The following is a 26,137-nucleotide window of genomic DNA, read 5'->3' as shown; positions in this document are numbered from 1 at the left end:
CACAGTAACTCTTCTTCTTCCTAGCTGAAGGTTTTTCAGATGTCCAACTCTTGCTATAGTTTGTAGGAAGAAGTAATGTCTTTTATTAGACAAGCAGTTCTGTAAACACTAGCTATTATGAATCCTGGTTTCTTAGAGATTTTTATTTTGTGGTCGAGTGTCGGATCCAGCTGCGGCGTTTCCCACAGAATTTATGGAATCTCCCACCTGCTTGAATTCCTCACTGAGGGTTACCAGATAAACATTCCTCAGGGAGGCATTCAGAGGCTAATAAGGTTTGTGTCCTCAGAACAGGTGTCTGTTTTCATTAAAATTTTAGGAATGTAATTTTCACGAAGACACAAAGTTATGTTACTTTGAATTAAATTAATCAAAAGCTTAAAAAATTATTAAGAGGGGCTGGTGGAGAGACTGCATCACAGACTTTGAACTAGCAGTTTACAAAGGAGCCCAAATGCAAACTGAAATTGCCATTAAGTCTAATAGCAGAGACAATCTCCTTGGTATAGTGATCTCTGCACGCCAAGAGGACCATAAATCAGAGCACAGTGAATTAAAGATCTCTATCTACAGTCCTGTTTGGAATTTTGACATCTGTTTTGATTTCTTAGATATATGTTTGTTCCCATTTTATGTTTAATGCTAAAAGTCACATGAAGAGCTCTTGACATAAAAACTCATTATTAAAAACTATTTACACGTGAGCTGGATTCATATGAGAAACTTTTTTTTTTTTTTTTTTTGAAGAGTCAAAGAAAAAGCTAGGAACAGCACTCTAATACACAAGATATAATCCTGATTTTGTTCAGGTGGTTTGGGATAGTTATGAGCTAATGGTAGTCCTTTGAAAAGGTAATCAATTTTCAAGCATAGAACTGGGAACATGTGAGAACTGGGATAAAATGTAAGACTGAGGCAGAATGTAATGGTTTTTAATCAAATAAACCATATGATTGAGTTTACAACCAAGAAGAAAATTTCCACATTTTTATTAGTAAGGTAACAAAACAAAATTCTATGAAAGAAACCCATAAGAATGCAGTCTTAAGTATAATTTGAGGATATGAATTTCAGCATATTAAATAATTAATGGTAGTTTGTGGGACTTTTTTTTTAATGTATTCCCCTGTCAGAAGAGGAGAGTGCTCTAAATACAGATGCAGTTTTTCTCACCTCATCCTTCACTTACCTGTAAGAACACACTGAGATGTAAAGTTTTTCAGTGCCATCTTTTTTGCCCCCATATTTTTAATAGATATAAGAGACACCATGTGTTATAGAGATGAGGTAGTTCAGGCTAAAACTCTGCTAACAGTTGAAAAAAGTGTGCAGATTTGTGTCTTGACTGTGGTTAGCTTACTGGTATAAATGCAGCTGCTGTTAAAGCAACTATGTAAATCATCTCTCTGTTTCTGATCATACAAAAAGTATGGATGGAGTAATTGACTGATCAGGTTTTTGGTTTTTTTTTTATAATACAGAAATAGGAAAATACCTCTTATATCCACATACTCTTTTTTTTTTTTTTCTGTTAAATACTCTGGGTCTTTGTTTCTTGGTGTCAGACTCTCATATTGTAAAAATAATTATCATAAATATGTTATTTCCAAGAGAAGATGAGATGTATTAGCAGAAAAATGGGCTACTAAGCAGATGAGTAAACTAAATGTTGTTTTGAGCCAATATGAGCTCTCTCCATGCCAGGGTTAAAGCATACTGACAGGAGGAATAGAAAAAGGAACATCTAGTCCTGTTGCCTTGTCTACACATTCTGTTTCTGGGCAGATGACATCATTTTGCATTACTAAATTATGGTAAAAACATTTTATAGACCATTATTGCACAAATATTGGATACATGTAAAATCAGTCTTTCTCTGAATGTGACTTTTTAAGCCTTTAAAATATTACTCTAAATAAAAATCTCTTCTGTCACCCCTGTGAAGGCATATTATTTTACAGGGTTCTGTCTGTGAGCAATGGAATGAATAGGTCTTGATTTCTTAAAAATACCTTTGCATTCTATATGCCATGATAATCTCAGAATTTTTTTTTCACCCTAACAATCTTCTTTCTCATGCAATACCTACAGTTTTTCTTCCCTCCTTATGATGGTGTATCATTCTTTCTGCTATTGCAATGTCTCCAGTTTCTGTCTATGTACGTATTCTTTCATTCCCATTTACTTCCTCATCTTCTCTTCAAAGCCTCCTTCCATGTTTCCTACCTATGTTTCCTTTGATGTCTGGATAAACGCGGCATGAGCTGCGGCTGCATAAGTGTTTGTGCTGACCAGTGCTTCCAGACTATAAAGTAGCGTCCTCAGTGGGAGACTCATCATCAATGTGAACTTTCATATAAGTTAGGGGATGACCAGGTCACAAATCTTAACCTTGCCTCAAAGGCAGGGTCATGGATGAAGCACAAGGACTAGAGTTATATTTCCCCTTAATGATAAAAAGTCATATTTACATAGATAGAATCATAGAATGGTTTGGGTTGGAAGGGACCTTTCAAGGCCATCCAGTCCAACCCCCCTGCAAGGAGCAGGGACATCTCCAACCAGATCAGGTTGCTCAGAGCCCCATCCAACCTGGCCTTGAACGTTTCCAGGGATGGGGCATCCACCACCTCTCTGGGGAACCTGGGGCAGTGTTCTAGATAGCAATGCAGGATAGCAAGGTGACTAGTTCTGTGTAGCCAATATCCAGGTTTTCATGTGAACAAGTGGCTATTGTTGGATGCTTGTATAGAAATTAAATATAACCCCATCTGTGCTATCAATCTCTAGCAGCCCTAATAGATTGTTATCCATTTCTTTATCTGTGCAACTTCAGCCCTAAAATTGGTTCCATCTAACTCACAAGAGATGTTTAGGGATCAGTAATTATAATTTGTGATTTGTTTATACCCTGAGGTGTCTGATATCACACTGAGTTAATATCTTTAAAGCTTCTCTTACTATCATGAACTTTTTTGAGTTCCTACCACAATCCCATTTTTTTCCAGCAACTGTCAAAATAGAGCTTCCTGATAATATAACTAATGTTTAATTATCACAGCGCAGTCAGGCATGCATCCCTGTTCTAGGGTCACTCAATAGTTTGACAAAATAGTGGGTTGTTATTAGATAGATGGATTACTTTGGTAACTACTTCTTATTAGTATCTATTAATTATAGCACTACCAAGGCTATGTTGTCAAAATTACTTTTTGGGATCAACTCATACACATTGCAGTCTTGTAAATCTTGTTTCCCTAGAACACCAACTGCCCTCACACCCGTTGAGTATTTCAGTATACATTGTTCATAAATCATTATGATTTTTAATAGCAGTGGCTTTGCAGATCGACCAGAAAAGATTAATACACAAACACCTTGAATTTCTTCCTCATTTGTTGGTATATAATAAATTTGTTTGGCTTTGGGTTTTTTTTTTTGCGTGCCTTGGTTTATGTTTATGTTTCTATTGTCTGACATTTCAGAGATGGTGCTGTTGGTTTCAATGTTCTATATTCTTTGTCCACTGTTTTTTTTTTTTTCAGTATGAATAGGCCAGGTCTGAAAAAATAGTGTAAGAAAGCCTTTACTTATTGCCAAATTAAATAGAAAAGTAACCTGATCCTGCTAGCAAAGGTAAAAGAGCACTGAGATGGGTTGTTGGTCTCCAACCTGTGCAGAAAGAATTCTTGTAGTCTGACGTTTTACATTTGCTTTCTGTGAAAGGAAGAAAATTAATCCGTACTGTTGCAATGTAAAATGCATTTATACCTGTAACTGAGAAAATCAGTAAATCAAATTAATCAATTCTAGCTATACTACCTAGACTCGGCAGTCGTCTTAGCTATGTGGTTTAGAACAGGAAATCTGCTTCATGGCCCACTTGAATAGATGGAAAAGAGAGAATAGATCCCCTACAGCTTCACGAGCTACCTTCTTCTAGGAGAAAGACTTGCTACGTTTGATCAGTTCAATGCTATATTGCTCAAGACCAGTTAAAATTAAAGCAGGAATCTGGTCTTAACTGTATTCTTGAGCCTGTAATTCCTAAGGGAGTTTTTGTCAAAGCAGAAACCATTTCTATTGATTTTAGCTCTGGGAATTAACATCTGCACCCACTTTTCTAAAGTCCTTGAATTTCAAGCTATTTAGAGTTATGGTGGAATGCAGAACCCCTAACAGATGTATGCCTAGACTTTTACTTGTGGGATCAGATCTTCACGTATGGTAGCTGGAACAGCTCTGAGCCTGTTCTAGCTGAGGATATAGGTTGATCATTCTGGGCACTGCGCCACTTTAAGCACCCAACAGTACTGCTTGAATAATTTTACAGAGGAAACTTAAGAGATTTCCAGAATTATTTGTCTCAGATGTCATTTGGAAAAATGCTCTCATGCAATCACTTGCCCTTTCTGTAGTCAATTTGCTTTCCTCTGTTTTCCATAGAGAATGCTTGGGCTAACTCTCCTGAGAAATTGCAATAATCTAGAAAGTTGGTCTGAAATCGCAGATGTATGTTAACATCGTACCCCTCTTGTTTTAGTAGGTGTTTGGACCACAGCAAGGAGTTCCTTGTGCTTGCCACCAGGCATATTTATCATGGCTGGGTTGTAGAAGCTTGACATTTGTATGGTCAAATTCCATGTAAAAAGAGAAAGGGGAAAAAAAATAAAGAGTAAGTGTTTACTCCTAGGGAATACATTTTTTATTCCTATCTAAAATATTATTATTGTCTAATATTTAAGGTAAAGGACATCAGACATAATGCAATATCCTTTTCTTTTATTCTTCACTGGCAACTACAATTGAGCATGAACCAATGTATTCTTTTCAGTTATGAAAATATTCAGGTAGAAGGACTTTTCAAGGTGTTTCATTTTTTTATCACACTTCTATTCCATCCTATAGGCAATAATCATGGCATGTACCAGAAGGATCCTAGCAATTGAGGAGATTCAGATTGCATTGAGATCACTTCAGTGAAATTGTCTGAAGCAAGGATTTTTGCATTTTGAATTGAGCTTTCAGTACACGAGGCTTCTAACACTTAAATTGCTCTCAAAAATCTCAGTCCAAGACCCACTGAATTTATTCAAGTCAGAGTAACTTCGAACTTTACCAAAAGCAGAAATCTCTTAAGGCCCTTTCAACTAAATCTGATATGGAGGAAGTCTCAAGGGAGTTTGAGTGAGTCGAAAAGCCTTATTCTTGTAATAAGTATGAATGAATATGCTGTTGACCTTTTGAGAAGTGGAAAGAGTTTTTCATAGGTTCAGTGGGCAGCATATAGGACGTGAAATAAAATATTCGATGGTTGTGCTTAAAATTCTCTGTAGCTTTCAAAAGACCTACTGTTACCAACCTGCTTATATATGTCCAGGGTATTGTAAGTATCTGAGCAGTTTATGTTAAATATGTTCAGGGTTTAGTATTAAAAAAATTTCATAGCAAATGTCAGGGACATCTGGCAATGTTATCCAGAATGAGAGTCCCCCCATGCTGTATGGAACAGGCACTGATAAACAGACCACAGTCCAATATTTTTTATGGTGGTACAACTGGCAACGCACTGCATGAAGAGGAAGAGGAATCTGCTGCAATATGTGCCCTCAGTGACATTTTGATTTTTGCACTTGTTTGTGTATGTGCAAAAACATCCCATCTAATGATAAATAGAGTTTTGCTTGTAATATAATGCTTGAGTGAATAGAGGGAGGATAAATAAGTTGAAGATATTGGGTAACTTGGCTTCAACTTTGTGTTCTCCTTGAGAACAAATCTCTTACTTGTGGCTCCATGAATATCACTGAGCTGCCTGCAGCAGTTCCAATATTAATATATGTCAAAGATTTGGAGATTGTAACAATATCTGGATAAATTACTAATGATTACAAATAGTCAAAATACCGCAGTTCAGAAAGTTACCACTCATCAGCTGAAACACAGTAACTGATTATTTGCTTGGATTTAGTCCACTGTGAATGTTACAGAAGACTCTTACTTAAACCACCTTCAACTCAAGCTGATTAACTCAGAAAGTTTCCATTTCTCAAATGTGTGGTGTAGACAGGTAAGTTTGACAGTGTTTTTAGATTGTTGAAGTTATTCTGTATTTCCCTAAAAAAAAAAAAAAAAAGAAATAACTTGCTTTAAATCTTCTTCCTAATATTTCCATCAGTTAATTAAAATGAAAAAATAAATGGCAGAAATAAGAAAGATATGTATAACAAAAGTAAATAAAAAACATATTTATAAAGAACACGCAAAACTAAAATATAAATAGATTGCATTCTCTACCTTAGAATGATTAAATGCTTGGGGAAGCTGAATAGAGTTATTTTTTTTTTTTTGTATTGTTTCTTCTAAGCAATCTATGGTGGAAAAAAAAAAGAAAAAATAAAAACTATAATGCATACATTAGCTGCAATATTCTGCAGCCTTTGCATTGATATTGCTCCTTTGCTATAGTGTATACTGCTTCCTTTTTTTACATTTTTGCTCTAGGCAATGGATTTTGGTTTTGGACCTTTTCACATACATTGTATTGAGAATGGTCATGTTAAATCTCTGAATTTAAGTTTGAACCAGCAGATAAAGATGGGGAGAGACTGTTCAGTAGGATCTGTTGTGACAGGACTAGGGGTAACGGTTTCAAAATAGAGGGAGGTAGATTTAGATTGGATACTAGGAGAAAATTTTTTTGCACTGAGGGTTGTAGAACACCAGCCCAGATTGCCCAGAGAGGTGGTGGATGCCCCATCCCTGGAAACATTCAAGGCCAGCTTGGACAGGGCTCTGAGCAACCTGATCTGGTTGGAGATGTCCCTGCTCCTTGCAAGGGGGTTGGACTAGATGACCTTTAAAGGTCCCTTCCAACCCTAACCGTTCTATGATTCTATGATAATGTATTTTGATTGTCATAATTACCTTCAATAATACAAAGAGCTCAAGTCAAAATTGGAAATAATCTAATTTAAATACACGATGAAAGGTAGCTAGACCTGCGTTTCATCAGTGTAAAAATAAAGTAAATTGGTATGAAAGATCCTTGATTAATTTTGTAAGTTTGAGTGCAATTTCATGGCAGGAGTAAAGTTTTTCCGTCCTAGGTAGTATGCATAGCAAAAGCAATGAAAAAATGCTAATCCACACTTCAGTTGCTGGCCAGGGTAAAACTAGTGTGGGCATTGCCTATACATACAGTGCTGACACTTCCAGCTGCCATATAAGTGTATCTTTAGGATAAATCTTGTCCTTGGCATGTTCTTTCAACAACAATAGTAAAAATTCTTCCCTACTCCCATGTGCTATACAGCAGAAAACTGCTTGAGGCTGAAATGCAACCAAATAGATGTGAATACATTTTATTGGGACTGATCCTGCATATATTTTGAATAATTGAAATAAACAGGACTATTTGCATGGTTAAGGATAGATACCTAGCAAGCTACAGCATTGCATGTTGGGCTATCAGTGCCAGTGAAAGGAAATTAATATGAAGGAGTTAGTACACACTTTTTCACCTCCTCAGTTCTGGGATTGGTTCAATGGTTTTGGTGATTGCAGAAAAATACAGCCTCACTGGAGCTGGAGTGTTTATTTTTTTGCTCATTACTTTTCTCTGCTCTTGCAGGACAGATTTAAGGTGTTCAGCAATTGTTTTGATGGTATAAGAGTAGCTTAGCAGACCTGAAATTCTGGACGATAATGTTAGTCTACACAGCAGCTTCACTTTTTCTAAATTCTCCACGCATTTTGAGGATGATTCATAGTTCAGTGATTTTAGTATTTAAAATATTAATTCATATAAGTGCTCTTCAGACGGTTCACATTGATCTTAATACAAACTTAAGTTCTGATTAGGCTATCAGTGAATTCAGTATGCTCCAAGTACATAGTAAACAGAAAAATAGGAAAAAATAAGAAAAATTAATTACCTGGTTACTTCCACAGCCTCTTGTGAAATCTCCTCTTCCATGCTTTGGTGGAGACAGGGCACTTGAAGCGTAAAGTTAAAGGCTGTCTGATCAAAGTTTTGGCTAATTGGCAGCTACGATAACTCTTTATTTTCTTTTCCAAGCTATCTTCTCCATCCAACTCAGGAGTGGCATATTAAACAAATTCCCAACCTTGAAGAGTTTGGATATCTTCACAAAACAGTTGTATTAAATATGCACATACAAAACAAGTTACAATGCGCCATTAAAACCTCTTTTATTTCAACAATACCTTCTTCAACAATTGTCAAGGTCAGTTATAGTCTAAGTTTAAGTAATAAACTAGACACATCTAGGGGATGAGATAGTCAGCTAAAGACCTACAACAGTCTCTAGAAGTACTTATCTCATTTTATCCATTATCCAAAGAAATCAGTTTAGCACCTAAGCAAAATGCCTCAGGTAAGTGGGGTGGAATTGGATCTAAGCTTTTTTTAATCATAGTTTTAGGTAGGAAAAATATCTGAAGTTGGTGAATTTATAGTAGGCTAAAGCATGTTCAATTACCTGACAGTTTCTATCAGCTACGAGAATGCATGTGGACCTTGCTGCACAAAAAAAAATCTTAACTGATGGTAACTTGATTGTGTATTTGAAAACAAAGTTAATGAAAATTATTACATAGTGTTGTATCTGGTGATTGAGTGTACTTAAAACTTGTACTGTTTCACAGATCCATGGTTACATGACGGCACTGAAATGCAAGCTTTTGCAAGTAATGACTTATTTCTTGCTGTGTTTTAAAAATTAATTTTGGCTAAAGCCATGGTATTTCTGGATTGTACTGCTAAATTCATTTTTATCCAGATTGCATCTACCTTTGTAGGATTTGCTTATCTCTGTGCTTATTTGATGTAATCTGATCTTCCCATGGTAAAGGCTGGCATACTCCCTATGAATTGTGAAAGCAGCATTCCTGTCTGGCTGCTGATGATACAGGGCTATATTTGTGCAAGACTTGAAATGTATCACAGGAACTATTTAGATTAGGATTATACATTATACGTATCATTTTTTTTTTTCAACAGATAACTGTAATGCTCTTTGGATGCAAAGTTAATGTAGCCATAGATTACGTTTGTGCTCCTCTGTATTGATAGTAAGATCCAAAACAATGTACTGAACTCTAAATTATGTTACAGAAAAGGACAAAAAGTTTTCTCTGGTTATGTCTGTATCCCTCCTTGGAAAACCAGGATGCTTTACAATACTCAAATATTGTTTAATCAGATTCTATTGAAAGAGGAATTAACAGAGACAGAGAAGACATAAGTTTTGTTTTCACTGTTTTGTTTTTTTTTTTCCTTCAAAGATATCTTCCAAGAGAACTCTTGGGTCTAAAGACCTGCTTAATAATTTGATTACCATTTAATGACACCCAGCCCCTTTCAGTCACATATCTCACTTCTATCTGAGAATAAGTAATATATATGATACTTCTGGAGCCTTAGGACTATTTTCATGATGATAATCACAAAATGAAAGGGCAATCTGAAAAACCATTTATTTAAAATACAGGAAGATGGCTTTTGCTGAACTTAATACCATTTGCTAGTTTTTAAGGCCTGTAATTTCCACTCATGTTACTGCATTCTAATTATTATCCTGCTTAGCTTTTGTTTCACACAAAGATTTAAGTGGTCTGTTTGATGTGTGCAAAGAAGTGACTACAGAAAATGGTAAATTAATTGGAAGATGTCAGCTTAGGAGAACATTTTTGACATGAGCGCTGTAAGGCTGTTAACAAACAGACTAATTCATTTGTCTCACCATGAAATGAAAATAAAAATCACAACATTATGATAAAATCTTGACTAGGAAATGCCTGCAAGACTCTTTGAAGCCTTAGGTTCTTTTCTTCCCTGGGCTTTGGCACTGTGATATATGCAAACCGCGTTCTACAGAACAGCGAAGTGAAATAGGTTCTGTGCAGAACAGATGGACCAGGGCTAAGACAGTGATGTGCACTGGAGATGAGAACAGATTAATAGCACAAGGGGAGACTGGAGGAAAATTGGAAAGATGAGGGAGGTTGAACTAATTCATGAATCATTTCCAACTGATAGTTATGCCTTCAGGCACAGTGAATAATATCAAGGAAGCATGTTTAAAATTGTATAAGTTTGTTTTAATGTAGATTAGAATGAAGAGCCATACTTTGAATTATTAAAAAAAAAATATTGTTTTCTTCCCTCCCAGAATGTGTCTCTGTGATTTAAATATCAGTGATGAGGTTAATGATGCACACTGTGACATGAATCGCTGTTTGGCAAACCCGTGGGAGCTTCATAGACTTGGCACAAAGCTTTTTGGGAATGGATGTTTTGCAAGCATTGTATGAGCTGGATGAACATGCTCTGCCTCTTGCATCTAAGCCACAGGGATGCAGCTCTGTGGTGTCTGGAGGCATGGTCTGATTGCTAGGTCTCATTCAGATGTCTTTCTAAGTCTCCCCTGTCTTCATCTTATCCAAACAGCCTGCAGTCTTGTGAAGTTCAGACTTCCCAGAGCTGTGCCAGAGCAAGCACATGTAGATACCTACACCCCTGAGTGAGATATTCAGGCATGCATTACAGAGTGAGACTTTCAACAGAAACATTTCACATGACCAAGTTATGACACTCTTGCTAACGGACATTTGACTCTAGGGCAGACAATTGCATAGAAATAAACAGGTCCATCTAAGAATTAAACCAATTTTAACACCATGAAACCATCAAGATCTGAAACAATGAAGGTACTTGAAAAAAATGTAACTTCCCAGTATCAGTGAAGGTATCAGAGTTTTTATTATAGGTGGAAAAGAACAACTCCCTCTGTTAGGACATCAAGGATTCTTTATTTTGCAAAGCTCAGAGTATGTGGATGAGCCTGATTACTGTTATTCATAATGGACATAGCTAATAAAAGGAAAAAGAAACTAAGGAAGGGAAATGTATAGATAACTATCTGAATGCTCTGCATATTCTGTATGGCTTCTCAGAAGATTATTTTCAACTATGGAAGCGGATGTGAAGCACTTGACAATGAGGGAAGATTTTGAAAAACATCTCATGAAGATGGGTAGTTGATCTTGCTAGTAGGGACATAATCTGCAAGGGTTTCTGTTCACCAGCACAGAAGATGCTGTATCATTTCTCTTGTGTACAATTCCTTCATTCTAGGCAAGGCTCAAGAAGAAGAAATAAAGGTATAAAATGGCCTGATTGCCTAAAACTTGGTTCTCAGCCTGCTGATTTCATTGCAGGTTGCAAATCTGGCGTGTTCCATCTCGAATAACGAAGAAGGTGTGAAGTTAGTCCGTATGGCAGCAACACAGATTGATAGTCTCTGCCCACAGGTAAGTAAGATTCCTGTTAAAAAGTTCTCAAGAACACTTTTGGCATTAAAAAACATCGGTTAGCTGAGGGGAAAAAAAAAGCCTAGATGAAGATTATAGCCTTGCCTTTGTCATTTTGCATTGTTGTCTGCTTTCCATGAACTGTGAAAAATACATTCATATTTTGAGACCTGCATATCGAATGTGTGTAATGCTGTATTTTTAACACAGTTTGTAATCTGTTTGTTCTTTCCCTTGTGAAAAAAGTGTTGCCACTCCTTGTAACAAATAATTTTGAATAACAGGTGATAAATGCTGCGCTCACATTGGCCGCCAGACCCCAGAGCAAAGTAGCACAGGACAACATGGACGTCTTTAAAGATCAGTGGGAGAAACAAGTGAGGGTTCTCACTGAAGCTGTTGATGACATCACTTCGGTGGACGATTTCCTCTCTGTTTCAGGTACTGGGATCAAGGAACTCTTCTAAAAATATACTGCTAAATTAAAATAATGGGTCAGAGCACAGAAAAGCTGTAATTACTACAGCATTATTAGTCCATTAGTCCATCCTTATTGGAATGCTGATCTTCTATACTCAGGAGGAGCAACCAAGTCATGCCAGTTAATCCCTGATAGCAATGGCTAACTTTCAGTCTTCCAGAAAACAGCATCCTATTTGTGCTTCTGTTTCTAGAGAAGTTTTTTTTTAACTCAGGCACAAAGTAGGATTTTGGCTAGTGCACATGCCCAGTGTGTACATTTCCAGAGATCTGGGAAACAGTTCTGGGTCCCAGAGTTAAGGGTGTAGCCATGCAACCAAATGGAGAGAAGCAGTAAAGCAGCATAAAAAATAGCAAATCTTTGCATCTCTCTGACCTTGCTAGGAAGGATTACAATGCAAAGCAAGCTCTTTTACCAAAACGGACAGGTTATCATACTCCTTGCATAAAAAAAAAGGATGGAGAAGAGAAGGACATTGACTCTTGTCACTGACTCCTTGTAAAGTGCTACAACTTGTAGCACAGTGTATTGTTATAATTTAGTTATACACAATGAATACTGTAATTGCCAAGTGCTGTATGTCTTGGGTTAATTGTCTGCTGCAGAAAACTCATTTTCCTATTATGATTGGAAAAGGGTGAATCTAATTGTTATGAATAAGGACACAGAGTGTGCCAAGTGTGCTTAGCTTACTCACAGAAGAGCCAAATTTCAGAAGACAGCTTAGCCTTAATTTTATGTTTCACTCTACATTCTTTTTTTTTTTTTTTGCTGGTTCCTAAGTTCCCTAATAAAAAATTAAGATCTTCAGAGAAAAATACTATTTATCCTTTTAAAAAAATCTTAATTTTCTTTTTTTCCCTCCCCTTTATTGTGTTTGGTTGTATCCCGCTATTATTAGTAACAGGGAAATGGTTTGGTTTAGTGTAATTACACTCCAATGTTCAACACGACTGCTAGAGTGTTTACTGCAAGCCATGACAAAAAAAAAAATGAACATAAACTCTCAGAATAAAAGGGCAGATCAAGCTGTAAACTGCAGAGGCAGTTCATAAGCCAAAGAGATGGCAAAAATTGGTTGTTTGTTTGAGGATTTTGTTCACTCTAAGCACTTGTGTCCATAAAACCAGGAGTTATTTGAATGGATGACGTGTTTTTAATTTTTGTTTTTTCTCAAGTCATATTTTCATCTAACATAGTCTTGACTTAGATCCAAACTTCTCAAGGCAGTGGAGAAGTAGTTCTTCTGTTGGTGTTAGATTTCTTTCTAAAACTGTCCATAGACATCTCTATCTATTAAAATGAGAAAATAACTAATCATAGAATAGTTAGGGTTGGAAGGGACCGTCCAAGGCCATCTAGTCCAACCCCCCTGCAAGGAGCAGGGGCATCTCCAACCAGATCAGGTTGCTCAGAGCCCCGGCCAACCTGGCCTTGAATGTTTCCAGGGATGGGGCATCCACCACCTCTCTGGGCAACCTGTTCCAGTGTTCTACCACCCTCATTGTACAAATTTTTTTTCCTAATATCTAATCTAAATCTACCTCCCTCTATTTTAAAACCATTACCTCTCATCCTGTCACAACAGGCCCTAGCAAAGAGTTTCTCCCCATCTTTCCTGTGTATGTAATGTATCCAGAAAGCCTGTTGCTGCTAGCTGTAAGCTTGTAAGCCTCAGGTAGTTTTTTGGGGGGATGTTAAACCAGTGATGCATTCAAAACGAACTGGTGTCTGGTTAAACATACCTCATAAAATGACACCTCCACCTCTTCATATTGAGTGGCACAGTTGCCAGTATGTTTTATTAATACAGTGGCTACCCAAAGAAGGCTAACCATAATTTTAGTGGTTACTTTATATTTCAAATGCAGTGGCTGTTCATATTCAGAAAGTACTTGTTGTGGGGCAAAATTTGGCTATGCCATGGTAAAGAAAATGGAGATTGTGAGGAGGAAATAGTGAAGAAATATTTTAGCAAAGCAACGCTTTTTAAATGTGGATAGAGAGTTTTTTAAACAAAGAATTTTGCCTTGCAAGTTACTCTGATCACAGCTCAGGGGACTTTAATTTCTCGTTTAGAATTATTACAGCTTAAAATTTGACATCATGTAAAACATTTCTGAAACCCTCAAATGAACCAACCTTGGGATTTTTAACAGTGAAGAGTGGTGTGTCATTCTGGCTTTGTGGCCAAGGATAATTAACAAAATGCAGTTGGTGAACTGATTGATTCTGGTTTATTTATTACTGCTGCAAAGAACAGCATTTCATTTTCAGTTTAGTGGGGTCTGTGGCAGGAAAGTAAGTTGCTTTTTAGAGTCACTGAGTTTCTCAGAGTGTAATTGCTCAAATATGAAATTCAGTCATAGTTTTATTGTTAAAATGATTTTTTAACTGTACTGGCTGCAGCTTTTCAAAATCTGCTTCTGTTCTGTATGTGAGAATACTACATAAACTCTGATACTGCAGCACGTGAGAGTAGATGGCCTGATTCTGAACTGAGAAAAAAAAAATGCAGCTCCCAAAACTTCAGTAAACCTACTTGATATTACATAATCTGAGCAGACTTACTGTTGTCAACTTCTGTTTCAGAGTATGCATACTCACCTATGATTGTACTGGGTGTTATGAAAAATTCACAATTTAATCTCTGGCATAGATGGAGTAAAGGAGATGAACTGCTTGTGCACAAACAGGCTCTCTGCTATCTAAAAGGCCATTTTTATTTTCTTTTCTAACTTATTTAGACACAAATGAACCAAATACATTAAAAGTTTATAGGAATGTGTAAATTCGTCTTCAGAAAATTGGCCAGCTGTTTATTAGGCATCTGCATAATATCTAACCACTTTCCTTTTTGCATTGATTTTTATTACACTTTCATTATAATAAAATTCAGTGTGATATTTGAAATTAATATGACCATTTCTTAAAGTATTACAGATTGTTACTTGCAGCGTAGGTGACAGTACATAGCCCAGTCCCTTTTAAATATAAATATCACACTTGAGATTTTTACTTTTATGTGGCATAGTATCTCAGAATGGTATTTGTTTTGCAGAACTGGGTAAGAACAGATATCAATTTTTTAACATACTGACATTTGCTGTTTATCCAAATCAGTAAGCTTTGCTATGAGGGAGAACAAAATGAAATGAGCCTTATTTTTTTCCTACATTCCAGAAAACCATATTCTGGAAGATGTGAATAAGTGTGTGATTGCTCTCCAAGAGGGGGATGTCGATACGCTGGACAGAACGGCGGGTGCCATCCGAGGCCGTGCAGCCAGAGTTATTCACATCATTAATGCAGAGATGGAAAACTACGAAACTGGAGTTTATACTGAGAAGGTACTGGAAGCTACCAAACTGCTCTCTGAAACTGGTAAGCTTACTTGATATATTTTTCAATATTAAAACTTTCAGCTACTTCTCTGAAATCTGTAACTCTGAGGGGAACCTGTGCTTGGAAACAAGATATCAACAAACAAATTAATGACCATGAGTGGTGGTTTTTTTTGTTTTTTTTTTTCCTCTACTCAATGCTGTTGCAGCAGTCATATTGACAAGAGTCATATAAGATAAGAGATTCAGTAACCCATCAAGGCTACTCTACTTCATCGAAGTTTTAATTATTTGAGTAAATAATATACAGCCTTTTCTTCAAATTCTTTCCAAGTCGGTTGATTAAGTATTATGCACCTCTAGAGAATCATTACGAACATTACTCTGTGATCTTTGTGGGTGAATATACTTGTGAGTGACTGAAGTTGTGTTTCTAAACAAAACAATTTTTCCTTGAAAATACACTTGAGCAACTTAAAATATATCACCTGATAAAAAAATATAAAATTCTAGTAGATTATGTAAATATATAGATCATATAAAATAAGTAGATTATGTAAAATAGAAAAGTCTGCTAGATGGATAGACTGGGAAAAAAACACTGATTTTTTTTTTTTAACCTGTTTTTGCCTTCATAGAGCAGGAGTTGGATTAATCTAAGCATAGATGATTATGTCTATGCTGGTCATTTTAGACTCTGTTATACTCAGTGTTATGTGTTGCTATACGCGTCCGGATTGTTCAGTGCAAGCAATACTATCAAGTGCTCTCATCTTAAAGCAGTGGTCTGCATTGGTTTGGATGGATGATGCTTTGAGTTTCATTGACTTTATAGACTGAGTTGCCTCTCAGTGGACAAGTGACCAGCTATGATATAGATGTTCGTAGTGTAGACATCTGAAAACATTTGAGCTAATCCTCTCCTCTCTGGCTGCACATGCTCATCTGGGCTTTAAAATCATGAAGATTATTTTAGAAAGAACAACTGAGAATGCACCAATTCAGGACATGGCAAATGTAACATTGAGACAAAACAACCAGACATCTCCCTATGAGGTAGAAAGGCAAAAATTGTTGTAGCTCTGACAGACTCTGTGTTGGCTTTGAGAGGAGAAATCAGCAAACTGAGTGTTGTGGTTTTGTTTAGTGAGGGAGGGCCTAAGGTGGTAGCTTCTGCAGGAAACTGCTAGAAGTTGCTCCCCTTTGTTCAGTGGACTCGGCCGGGCCTAGGGCGGACCCGCTGCTGGCCAAGGCCGAGCCAATTGGTAGCAGAATGTCCTGTGATAACGCCTCTGCGATAACATATTTAAGAAGGGGAAAACAGGGAAAAAAAAAAGAGAAGAGAAGATGTGAAGAAGCTGAGCAGGGGCAGAGACACAGAGGGGGCCTTGCAGGCCTCACCCTCTGGCCTCTTGCCAGGCGGGCGACTGGGCCCGACTGGGTCCAGCCCGGCTGCAAGAAGTGGAGAGGAGATGAGCTGGATGATGTGAAGAGATTCTGTGAGGCGTCTGCCAGCCTGTTGTGAAGAACTTGTCTTGTGAGAGGAATGGCTGCAGACGCCAAGGTCAGTTCAGAAGGAGGGGGAGGAGTAATGCGGCTCCTGGCCAAGATTCCCCTGCAGCCTGTGGTGACGACCATGGTGGAGCAGGTTGTCCCCCTGCAGCCCATGGAGGTCCACGGAGGGGCAGAGATCCACTTGGAGCCCGTGGAGGACCCCGTACCGGGGGAAGTGGATGCCTGAAGGTGGCTGTGGCCCGTGGAGGGCTCGCTGGAACAGCCGTTCTGGAGAGGCTGTACTCTGTGGAAGAGATGACCCACGCCGGAGCAGTTTCACAAAGGACTGTGGCATATGGGTGGGACCCCACAATGGAGGAGGGGAGGAATGTGAGGAGTTCTTCCCCCAACCATGAAGCAGCGGCGTAAAAGAACACGTGATGAACTGACCACAACCCCCATTCCCTCTTCCCTCCTGTGCCGCTCGGGGCGGGGAAGGTAGTAGAGATAATGTTAAGCTTGGGAAGAGGGAGGGGTGGAGGGAGGTTATCTTGTTCTCTGTCTCATTATCCTGCTGTTTGTAGTAATAAATGAATAGTTTTCCCCAAGTCGAGTCTGTTTTGCCCGAGACGGTAACTTTAAGGATTTTCTCCCTGTCCTTATCTCAAACCTCAAGCCGTTTTTCTTATATTATTTCCCCCTATTCTCTCAGAGGGTGGGGGGGATGACAGAGAGACTGCGTAGTCTGGTCCCGATTGGGGCTGAACTACGACACTGAGCCAAAAGAAAATGTTGAAATGTTTTAATATTATTTGTTATGTTATTGTTGTCCTCAGCTTATAGTCTTTTAATGCTAAAAGGGACCCCAAACCCTAATTGCACGGATAAATCCCAATGACCAAAATCAAGAATTTATTCTTTTTCTGACCTTATTGGAAATTATAGGTAAAGTGTGGATGCTTTCGATAGTGATCATGACTAGACAGTTTTGCCTTGAACACCCGAAATGCTTGTAAATTCACACCAATGATTAGGCACTGGTAAAAATTAACTTTCACAGTATCTTTCCTGTGAGCTGCAGAGACAGGCATTTTTTGGGAGAGGTCAGAAATCAGTAACGTTGTCCTCAGCCTGTGGTACATGCTCCATTTGGCTCTACACAGCTATTTCTTATGCAACATTCATAAAAGCAAAAGTGCTCAAAAGTGGATCTGAAAATTGTTTTTGTTAGTCCCTCTGTATTTTACTACCCAGTAAGAGATCAATGGAATTGAGTACTGTAAATTTAGCTTATTTTTAAAAGTCTACAAAATAGTATTATGAATTCACAGAAAGAAAATAATGTGTTGAATTTGATATGGTAAAATATTTTGTTGCAAACTTGTGTTAAAGTCTTGTTTTGGTAAAGGAGAGATTTTGAGTAATTCTTCCTATCACTAAGATTTCTTTATTATGCAAAACAAAACATATCTTCAGGCTTTATATTCAATTAAAATTCTGACCTAATGTTCTGTAATATTTTTATTAATAATTTTTCAACAGAGTATCTGACAGTTATGAGACACCATTATATAGATCGATAATAGGCACAGTAAATACTTAAATGCCATATTTAATGCACTTTTTGCTATAATTTAATTTATAATTAACTCTGGAAGCTCTGGACTAAGAACAAGTTGACAAAATCAACTTGTTAATGCTGGGATTCAGTACTTAAGACTGAATCTCTGTTTCTAAAATTCAAAGGTATTACTTATTTTGTGTTTTGTGAAAGGTAAGTAAACTTGTGAGTAATAAAACAAAAAGCAAAAACATATTTTAAATGTTAAGAACTGTATATCATGTACAAATTGTGCAACAGAAGTTCTGAAGATGGAATGGGCTTAAATTCAGAGGAGCTGATGAAGCTAAAACAATTTATGCCAAACATGAGTGCGGATCATTAATGTTACAGCACAACTTCTATTGGCAGCTTTTCCGGCCGTTTGCAAAGGCACTGATTATTATTTCTCTGCGATTGTTGATTTAAAAAGGTAGAATTTACTGAGTCATTTTGTCACCTTAGAATAAAGTGGTGAAAATGGCATTTAGGCCACACTACACCCTTCTGTGCTCTGCCGTTTTGTATTCTGCCCTCTCCCCCAGAGCCGGTCTCTGGCTACATATGCGTGTGTGTAGCTATGGATATAGAGATATAGGTGTCTGTGAATACCTGCATATATTTATATATTCATTCTATTAATGACCTTGAGATCCTGCGCAGATTTTGAATAATGACAGTGATTTACTGACAGGCAGGCTCCACCCACAGATGCACATATCAAAATCTCTCTGATTTTGATGATGAATGCCTTATCTTTTTCATCTTTGTTTTCCTTGTTTTTAATTGAATCTTTATTTTTAAATGAAGTGTTTTTGAAAGCTGGGAAGAACTTCGTTAAATGACAGTGGAAGGGAAATAAGTGCGTTACATTTCTCTTATAATTATGATTTCCTTTCAACTATCAGCTCAGGCAAGGAAAGCCTCTGTTAACCCTACTTTTCCAGGGATTTTGTATTGTTATATGAGTACTGGGCTTGATCTACAGGTCAAAAAATATTAATATATTGTTTTGGAATGAGAAACACCTTGCTAATGGTTTTTTTTTTTTTGAGGGGAGAAAATTAATCTTGAATTAAAGTTGTGTTGGTAGGTTCTGAGAAATTGAAATTGTGCAAACTTTACTTTAATAACTGGTTTCACCTTAAAATTTTATTTGTTTGTTGTTTGACTTTACAGCCTTTGGAATATATGGGATGGATTTTTTCAATGTTTTTGTGCTTTCTTGCCTGTGCTTGCCTAACCCACTGCTTTTATAGCCAAGTACTTGGTAAAGGCTTGATTCTTATCTCTGTCAGCAGTATTAGGGAGTGAGGTATTGGTTAATGTCTTTTTAAAATTGCGCACTTTTATTTTCCTTTAAAACCAGAATAAAAACTTGATTCTCACTTGCTGACTTTCTTATAAATCCAAGATGAAAACTATAAAACCAGAAAGTCTACGGGGCTTGCTGGGAACAGACACAAAACTCATGGATTTTAGTGGATGTTAATTGTGTGCAGGAGTAAACTAGAGCTTCAGGGTTTAATATTTTTGTTTGCTTTTTTTTTTAAGCACTATAAAGTTTTACTAATATCTTTAGCTTGGTTTCCTAAAGTGCAAGGGCCGGAGGCTTCCTGGGGACAGCCCCAGTCCTGGGTTTCAGGCACCTCTGTGGGGACAGGGATGGTGGGGTCAGGATCAGGCCCAATGAGGGGAACCAGGATCAGACACAGCCCAAGGATGATTGGTTGGTAGGGCCATGCTGATGGCTCCTGTTAAATGTTGTATTAGTATTGGTTGACCTGTTGGAGTGAGTCCAGAGGGCCACGAAGATGACAGAGGGCTGGAGCACCTCTCCTCTGAGCACAGGCTGAGAGAGTTGGGGCTGTTCAGCCTGGAGAAGAGGAGACTCCAGGGAGACCTTAGAGCGACCTTCCAGTACCTCAAGGGGGCCTACAAGAGAGATGGAGAGAAACTCTTCAGCAGGGCCTGTTGTGAAAGGACAAGGGGTAGTGGTTTTAAAGTAGAAGGTGGGTTTAGACTAGACATGAGGAAAAAGCTTTTTACACTGAGGGTGGTGGAACATTGGCACAGGTTGCCCAGAAAGGTTGTGGATGCCCTATCCCTGGAAATGTTCAAGGCCAGGTTGGATGGGGCTCTGAACAACCTGATCTGGTTGGAGATGCCCCTGCTTCTTGCAGGGGGGTTGGACTGGATGGCCTTTGAAGGTCCCTTCCAACCCAAACCATTCTATGATTCTGTAATTCAGCATTTGTGGAAGTATTCATAAGTATGAAATTATCCTAGTACAGATGGTCCACAGGCCAGTTGAGAGTGTCCCATTGACTTTAGTAAGGAGGAGACTGAAGTCTTGTCAGCAATTGCTTGAGAAGCTGTAACAACTGAAGGGAAAAATCATGAGTTTCTAAACAAGTTAAAAGATTTATCCCTAGAAAGAAATCAAGTAACAGGCAATGAGGCTGAATATTATTTTTCAAGATTTCTGAGATGCAGGAAGGAGAAAAAGCTGTGACATTCTTTAAAGGTCAGAGGGTTGAATTTAAATTGGAAAAACTAGAGTACACTTTGCAGGGTTGTAATGAAAGGGAATGAATGGGAAATGAAAGAGAAAAAGCAGAACAAATGGGACCAGAACTGGCTGGGAAGGGCTGTGAAAACTTTCTGCCTTTTTTATTTTTTTTTTTCCCTTCAGTTTGCATTGTTAAGTGTGGAAAACATCCTGGAAGAGCCAGTACGGTAGTCCTTGGGTTACTCACTCCTGTGTAGAACTCTGAAAATTTGAAATAAACTCATTCAGACCAGAAATTTGAGTTTCAGCTTTTAGCATGTTTTAAAATTATCCTCGTAACTTTGTAACTAGCTGTTTTTAAGTAGGTCATTCTGACTGCTGTTTTGACTCAGATTTTGTATTTTGTCTTTATCAGAATGGGCTAAAGTTCAAAACCAGCTCTACTGGCAATCCAGAAATAAGCCTGTGAGAGTTTTATCAGTGTGAGTAGGACAAACTTTAAAGATATTTATCACTAGGAAAAGGCAGCTCAATGATATTATCAAAGCTCATAGTAAAATGTGGGAAAGATGGATTTTTCAGCAGTGATATGAAAGAAAACAAAATGTAGAAGCAAGAATATGAATTTAAGCATAGCAAGAATAAAAAAAAAAACATATTGAATCTGAGGGAGAGCTAAAAATTGCAAAATGGAACCTGTTTAAAAACTAAATTATGTTAAATTCAAGTTTTATGGGAGTTTCAGGTAGTTCTAGACAACTTATGGGTACCATCATCCAGAGAATACGCAATCATTTATCCAGGAGTTTTGATGAAATTGTGGCTTTTATTCTACAAAGTACTGGAGCATTTTCTTTAGCAGTTTTGCTAAACTGAAATCCAAAGGTCAAGGTATCACCAACAAAAAATATTTAATGTATTATTAAAGTAGAAAAGGTGTTTTTAAAAAAAAAATTGAGAATACCCAACAGTGTGTTCCACCAGTGCTTTATTTGATCCAGAGAATTTTTAAACAGAGAGACTGCCTTCAATATGCAGAGGAATACAGTGAGAAATCACCTAAAATATATTATAAAGCAATTAAATGCGACACATAAGAGATGAATAAATTACCATGGTGTCTAAAAGCTTGAACATTATTTCTTTTTCTCTCTGCTTTTAGAGTTTATACATAGAATATAGTACTAAAGGAGACTCTATCGTAATTGATTTAGATTTTCAAAGGCTTTCATGAAGTCCTGCACACAAAGCTGTTTGGGAAGTGGGTAACCATGGGGTGAATGTTAAAGCCTTTGATGGATTAAGAACTGGTTACAAAGCGCAAGCAAAGCATAAATGACCATTTCTCAGCAGGCAGAAAGATAAATCCTGTGATGCTTCAGGGGTCAGCACTGTGGTTGGTGTTGTATGGTGTATGAATTAGCAGGGGAATAGACAGAAGCACAGTTTGCCAATAGGAAAATACTGTTTTGGCTGGTGGGAGTAGGGGAGTTCCCTTATCAGAAAGACAATACTGGAAGAGAATTTTATGTGATTTCTCTACGTAAAAGGAAAAAAATATATATACTATATTATCTATACTGACAGGAAGGTTCTGAGCTAGTTCATCCTCTCAGAAAAAAAATATGGCATCATTTTGGACAGCTGGGCAAAGATACCGTTTCCATACACAACAGCCCTCAAATCAGTGTTTAAGATGCTAGCCTGTATGTTAAGGAGGATATTCACCTAATGTCCCAAATAGTTGTTTCGGCTTTGATCTCCACAACCTCCAGATCTTCCAGAAATGGAAGAAGGTCAAGATAAAAATGACAAAATTAAAGAAATATGGTGATTTGGAGGCAAATTAACTCCAGGAGAGTTTAGAATGGTTTGGGTTGGAAGGGACCTTTAAAGGTCATCTGGTCTGACCCCCTTGCAAGGAGCAGTTTAAAAAGACGCAGATTACCTTTTTTGGATGTGCCAGATACCTTAAATAATAAATAGTAGGTTAGTATAATAGAAGTGCCCATTTTCATAAACCATTATTAGTTGTTGTTCAAATCTTTTCTCAAAAACATCTTGTGTTCTTAAGAACCATTTTTTTGTAATGTAAGGAGGATGGTTGTGAAGGTAGAAAAAAAAATTGTATACCAAATCTAGGAAATACAGGCAGAAAAATGCAGTGAATATTGACTCCAGCAGAATGTGTTGTGACTATAAGTGTGAACTGTACAATAATCTTTTAAAATGAAAACACTGGCATTCCTTGCATCCCCTTGCCTACGCACACCTACGAACAGATATACACAAACTTCTAACTAAAGCCAGAAAGGGTGTTTTGCTTGTGTTACATAAGCCATTTTGTGTCCAACAGCATGTAACTGTTTTCTTGAAGGGATTTTTCAAAGAGCTGCAGCTAGCTTTTATTTGAAGTATTAACCTGAAGGGAGTTCCATTTAAGTATTAATAATATTTTGGGGGTCCTCACTGTATGCAGTCTTTATTTGCAGAAGTAGAGAGGAGAATGAGAGAGACAGCTGAAATTGGTGAGGCACATATGTTCCTGCAGCTGTCATTTGTTATCCTCCTCTGTATGCTTTGTGATGTACCCTTTCATTACGTGATTGCCTACTACGCTGGCCACGAGGCACCTCCCTGCAGACACCACTTACCTTGGTTCTCCCCTGACATTTTATCTTTTTGCAAATGACAATTCAATTAGGACAAAGTTTGAAGGGGTTGTTTTTTTTTTTCTTTCATTTTTCTCTATATGTCACAATACTTGGTGATTTAACACCAGACATCCCATTAATTTCTGTGATGTACGGCTCACCTGTACCACACATGAGCAAATCTAACATTTCCTCAAAGTGTTGCACTACCATATTTATCCTGCATAGTTGCATATACCCACAGGTAAAATAGAAGCCTTCTGTGAAGTGCCAGGAGACGTGCTTAACACATGGGCCAAAGGGTCAGGACTTGGCCATAAATTCCAGGCCCCCTGAGAACACTGGTTTTACGGTCCCTGCTAAATGGGTAATGCAGTATATTGGCAGTGAAGGCTGATTCTTCCTGGAAGTCTTGTGTTTGCTGTAAAATGCTATAGAGTGTTTGTATTCATCATTTTACATCTATCTGTTAACTGTTTCGTTGGGGAAAAGCTGATCAGTAAATAGCAAGAAGAGAAAAGACAGTCTTATGCTTCAGATAGTGATGTTTCATCCTTTTCTATGCCATAGCACTTAAATAAGCATGCTGTAAATTTTGCCCTAATTTTGCCTTTTCATCTTTCGTGAGTGGTCATTTTGAAACACGTAGGGTTTTATATCCACAGGATAAGATTCACGTTTTTACTGATGAGTATTTAGCTGTAGCAGAAATCAGTGACCGCTTCTCTGAGCACAGAATGGTAAACCCTCTGAAAATCCAGTCCAGTGACGTAAACCACAGACATGGTTATATGTTGGCGTTTCTTCATCTATGACAACAAAAATATTATTAATATATGTATATGTATACATGATATATCTATGCACAGTGAGCTACAAAGATACATAGATGGAAGCATATATCAGCCCAAGCAACAAAATATTTAAATAAAATCTCCTTCTCAGAAAACCAGTTGCTCTAATATTGTTATATATTGTATAATATTTCAATAGAGCTTTATAAAGCTTTTCAATTAGCAACATAATAATCACGACTGAAATGTTGTAAATGATTATACAAAACCAGGGTTTAACAAACATTTTATGAAATATTTAGAATCTTCTGATAAGGAAATTTACAATTTTTCTAGAAACAGACTTTGACAAACACTTCAAGCTAAATAAAGTGTCATATTTATTCCTTATTCATCCTTCAGACTAAATTGAGAAACTGTGCTATCTGCAACAGATATCCCATAAGAATTATTTTTAAATATCTGTTTAAAATACTTAAACTTCCCAGTAGTAGACTGTATTATTTTCACAATTAAGTAATATAATGGGTTAATATATATAAATAATTTAAACCAAAAATCTAGACAAAATTTCATTCAAAACATTGACATTTTAAGCTATAGCTTTGCAAATTTCCTGTACTAAAGAAACCTCTTAAATCTGCATAATGGCAGAGCTTTTTTTTCCTAGCAGAACATCGGGTTTTTTTTAATGTAATGGGTCACTTGTGGATTTTTGCTGTATTAATCTCCTCTGATAACCCTTAGCTTACAATATCACCAATCATCCTGGATATTTTTTTTTATTTATGTGAAATACATAACTGTGATATTTAGGGGAAGCACAGATTCTCTACTTGAGATAGAATCATAGAATAGTTTGGGTTGGAAGGGACCTTCAAAGGTCATCTAGTCCAACGCCCCTACAAGGAGCAGGGACATCTCCAACCAGATCAGGTTGCTCACAGCCCCGTCCAACCTGGCCTTGAACGTTTCCAGGGATGGGGCATCCACCACCTCTCTGGGCAACCTGTGCCAGTGCTCTACAACCCTCATTGTAAAAAATTGATTTAGTGTGAGAGATGGTACATAAGCCACATTAATAAACACACCGATGTTATGAGTTGTTGCTAAAGAGACCAAGGACACTTTCTGACTTCCCAGGTTTCTCTAATGTGGAGGTGCAGGAAGCTGGGAGGGTTTTAGCTAGTACAGTTGACCCAAACTGGCCAAAGAGAGTATTCCATGCCATAAATATCATGCTCAGTATACAAGTGGGGTTTGGCTGGGGGTGGAGCATGTGCTCAAGCGCTCTCTCTCACTCTCTCTCCTTTGCTTGATGCTCGGTTTCGTTTCCGGGATCGCTGCTCGGGAGGAGCTGCATTGTGCCTGTTCTCTATTATGCTGATAGTACAAAAAAAAAAATTAAATGAATCAATAGGTGAAATTTAAGTAATTTTAACTTCGCTGATTCCCAGTTTTTCTTCAGCAGCCATTCAACCTATATTTTGTTGGCAGTGATCTTATGTTCAATGCCATTGAAAACTAATCTACAAAAAGGCTTTAAAATCTTTATTTGTTAGAACTAGAAAGTCGGTAAATTAGAAGTGTTGCTATGGTCTTGGGGCCTGATTCTGTCAACATTTATGCAGGTGTCTAATTAATTTGTGTAGTTAGGCTGAGAGGTGTTAATGGATCACATTTTTCAGTCTAAGTGCATGCATAACTGTTTTCAAGACCACAGCTCAAACTAAGAAACCAATATTTCATTTTTCCCCAAAGTATTGATTTGCTTCTGAATCTGAAATTCATAGCCAATTTCTCTGTACGTAATAAATGAACCAGTCTCTATCTGATGCATTTACAAGTTTCAACTTCAGATACAGATTTTATGCCTTTGCCTGAATTTTGCTTGTAGCTCTTTCACTGTCAGGATAAGAAT

General features: G+C 37.4%; 1 protein-coding gene across 1 annotated transcript in view; it reads left to right on the top strand.

Annotated features, from left to right (window-relative positions):
• CTNNA2 (catenin alpha 2) overlaps nucleotides 1-26,137 on the top strand; it is a 495,930-nt gene that overhangs the window by 415,015 nt on the left and 54,778 nt on the right. Inside the window, exons 10-12 of the mRNA XM_086747020.1 lie at nucleotides 11,245-11,337; nucleotides 11,622-11,778; nucleotides 15,002-15,202. Of these exons, the coding sequence (XP_086603146.1) occupies nucleotides 11,245-11,337; nucleotides 11,622-11,778; nucleotides 15,002-15,202 (451 nt within the window). The remainder of the gene's footprint in view (nucleotides 1-11,244; nucleotides 11,338-11,621; nucleotides 11,779-15,001; nucleotides 15,203-26,137) is intronic.

Source organism: Chlamydotis macqueenii, chromosome 4 (assembly GCF_036417535.1).
Source record: "Chlamydotis macqueenii isolate bChlMac1 chromosome 4, bChlMac1.mat, whole genome shotgun sequence".
NCBI classification, from domain to species: domain Eukaryota; kingdom Metazoa; phylum Chordata; class Aves; order Otidiformes; family Otididae; genus Chlamydotis; species Chlamydotis macqueenii.
This window is presented reverse-complemented; position numbering and strand designations above follow the sequence as displayed.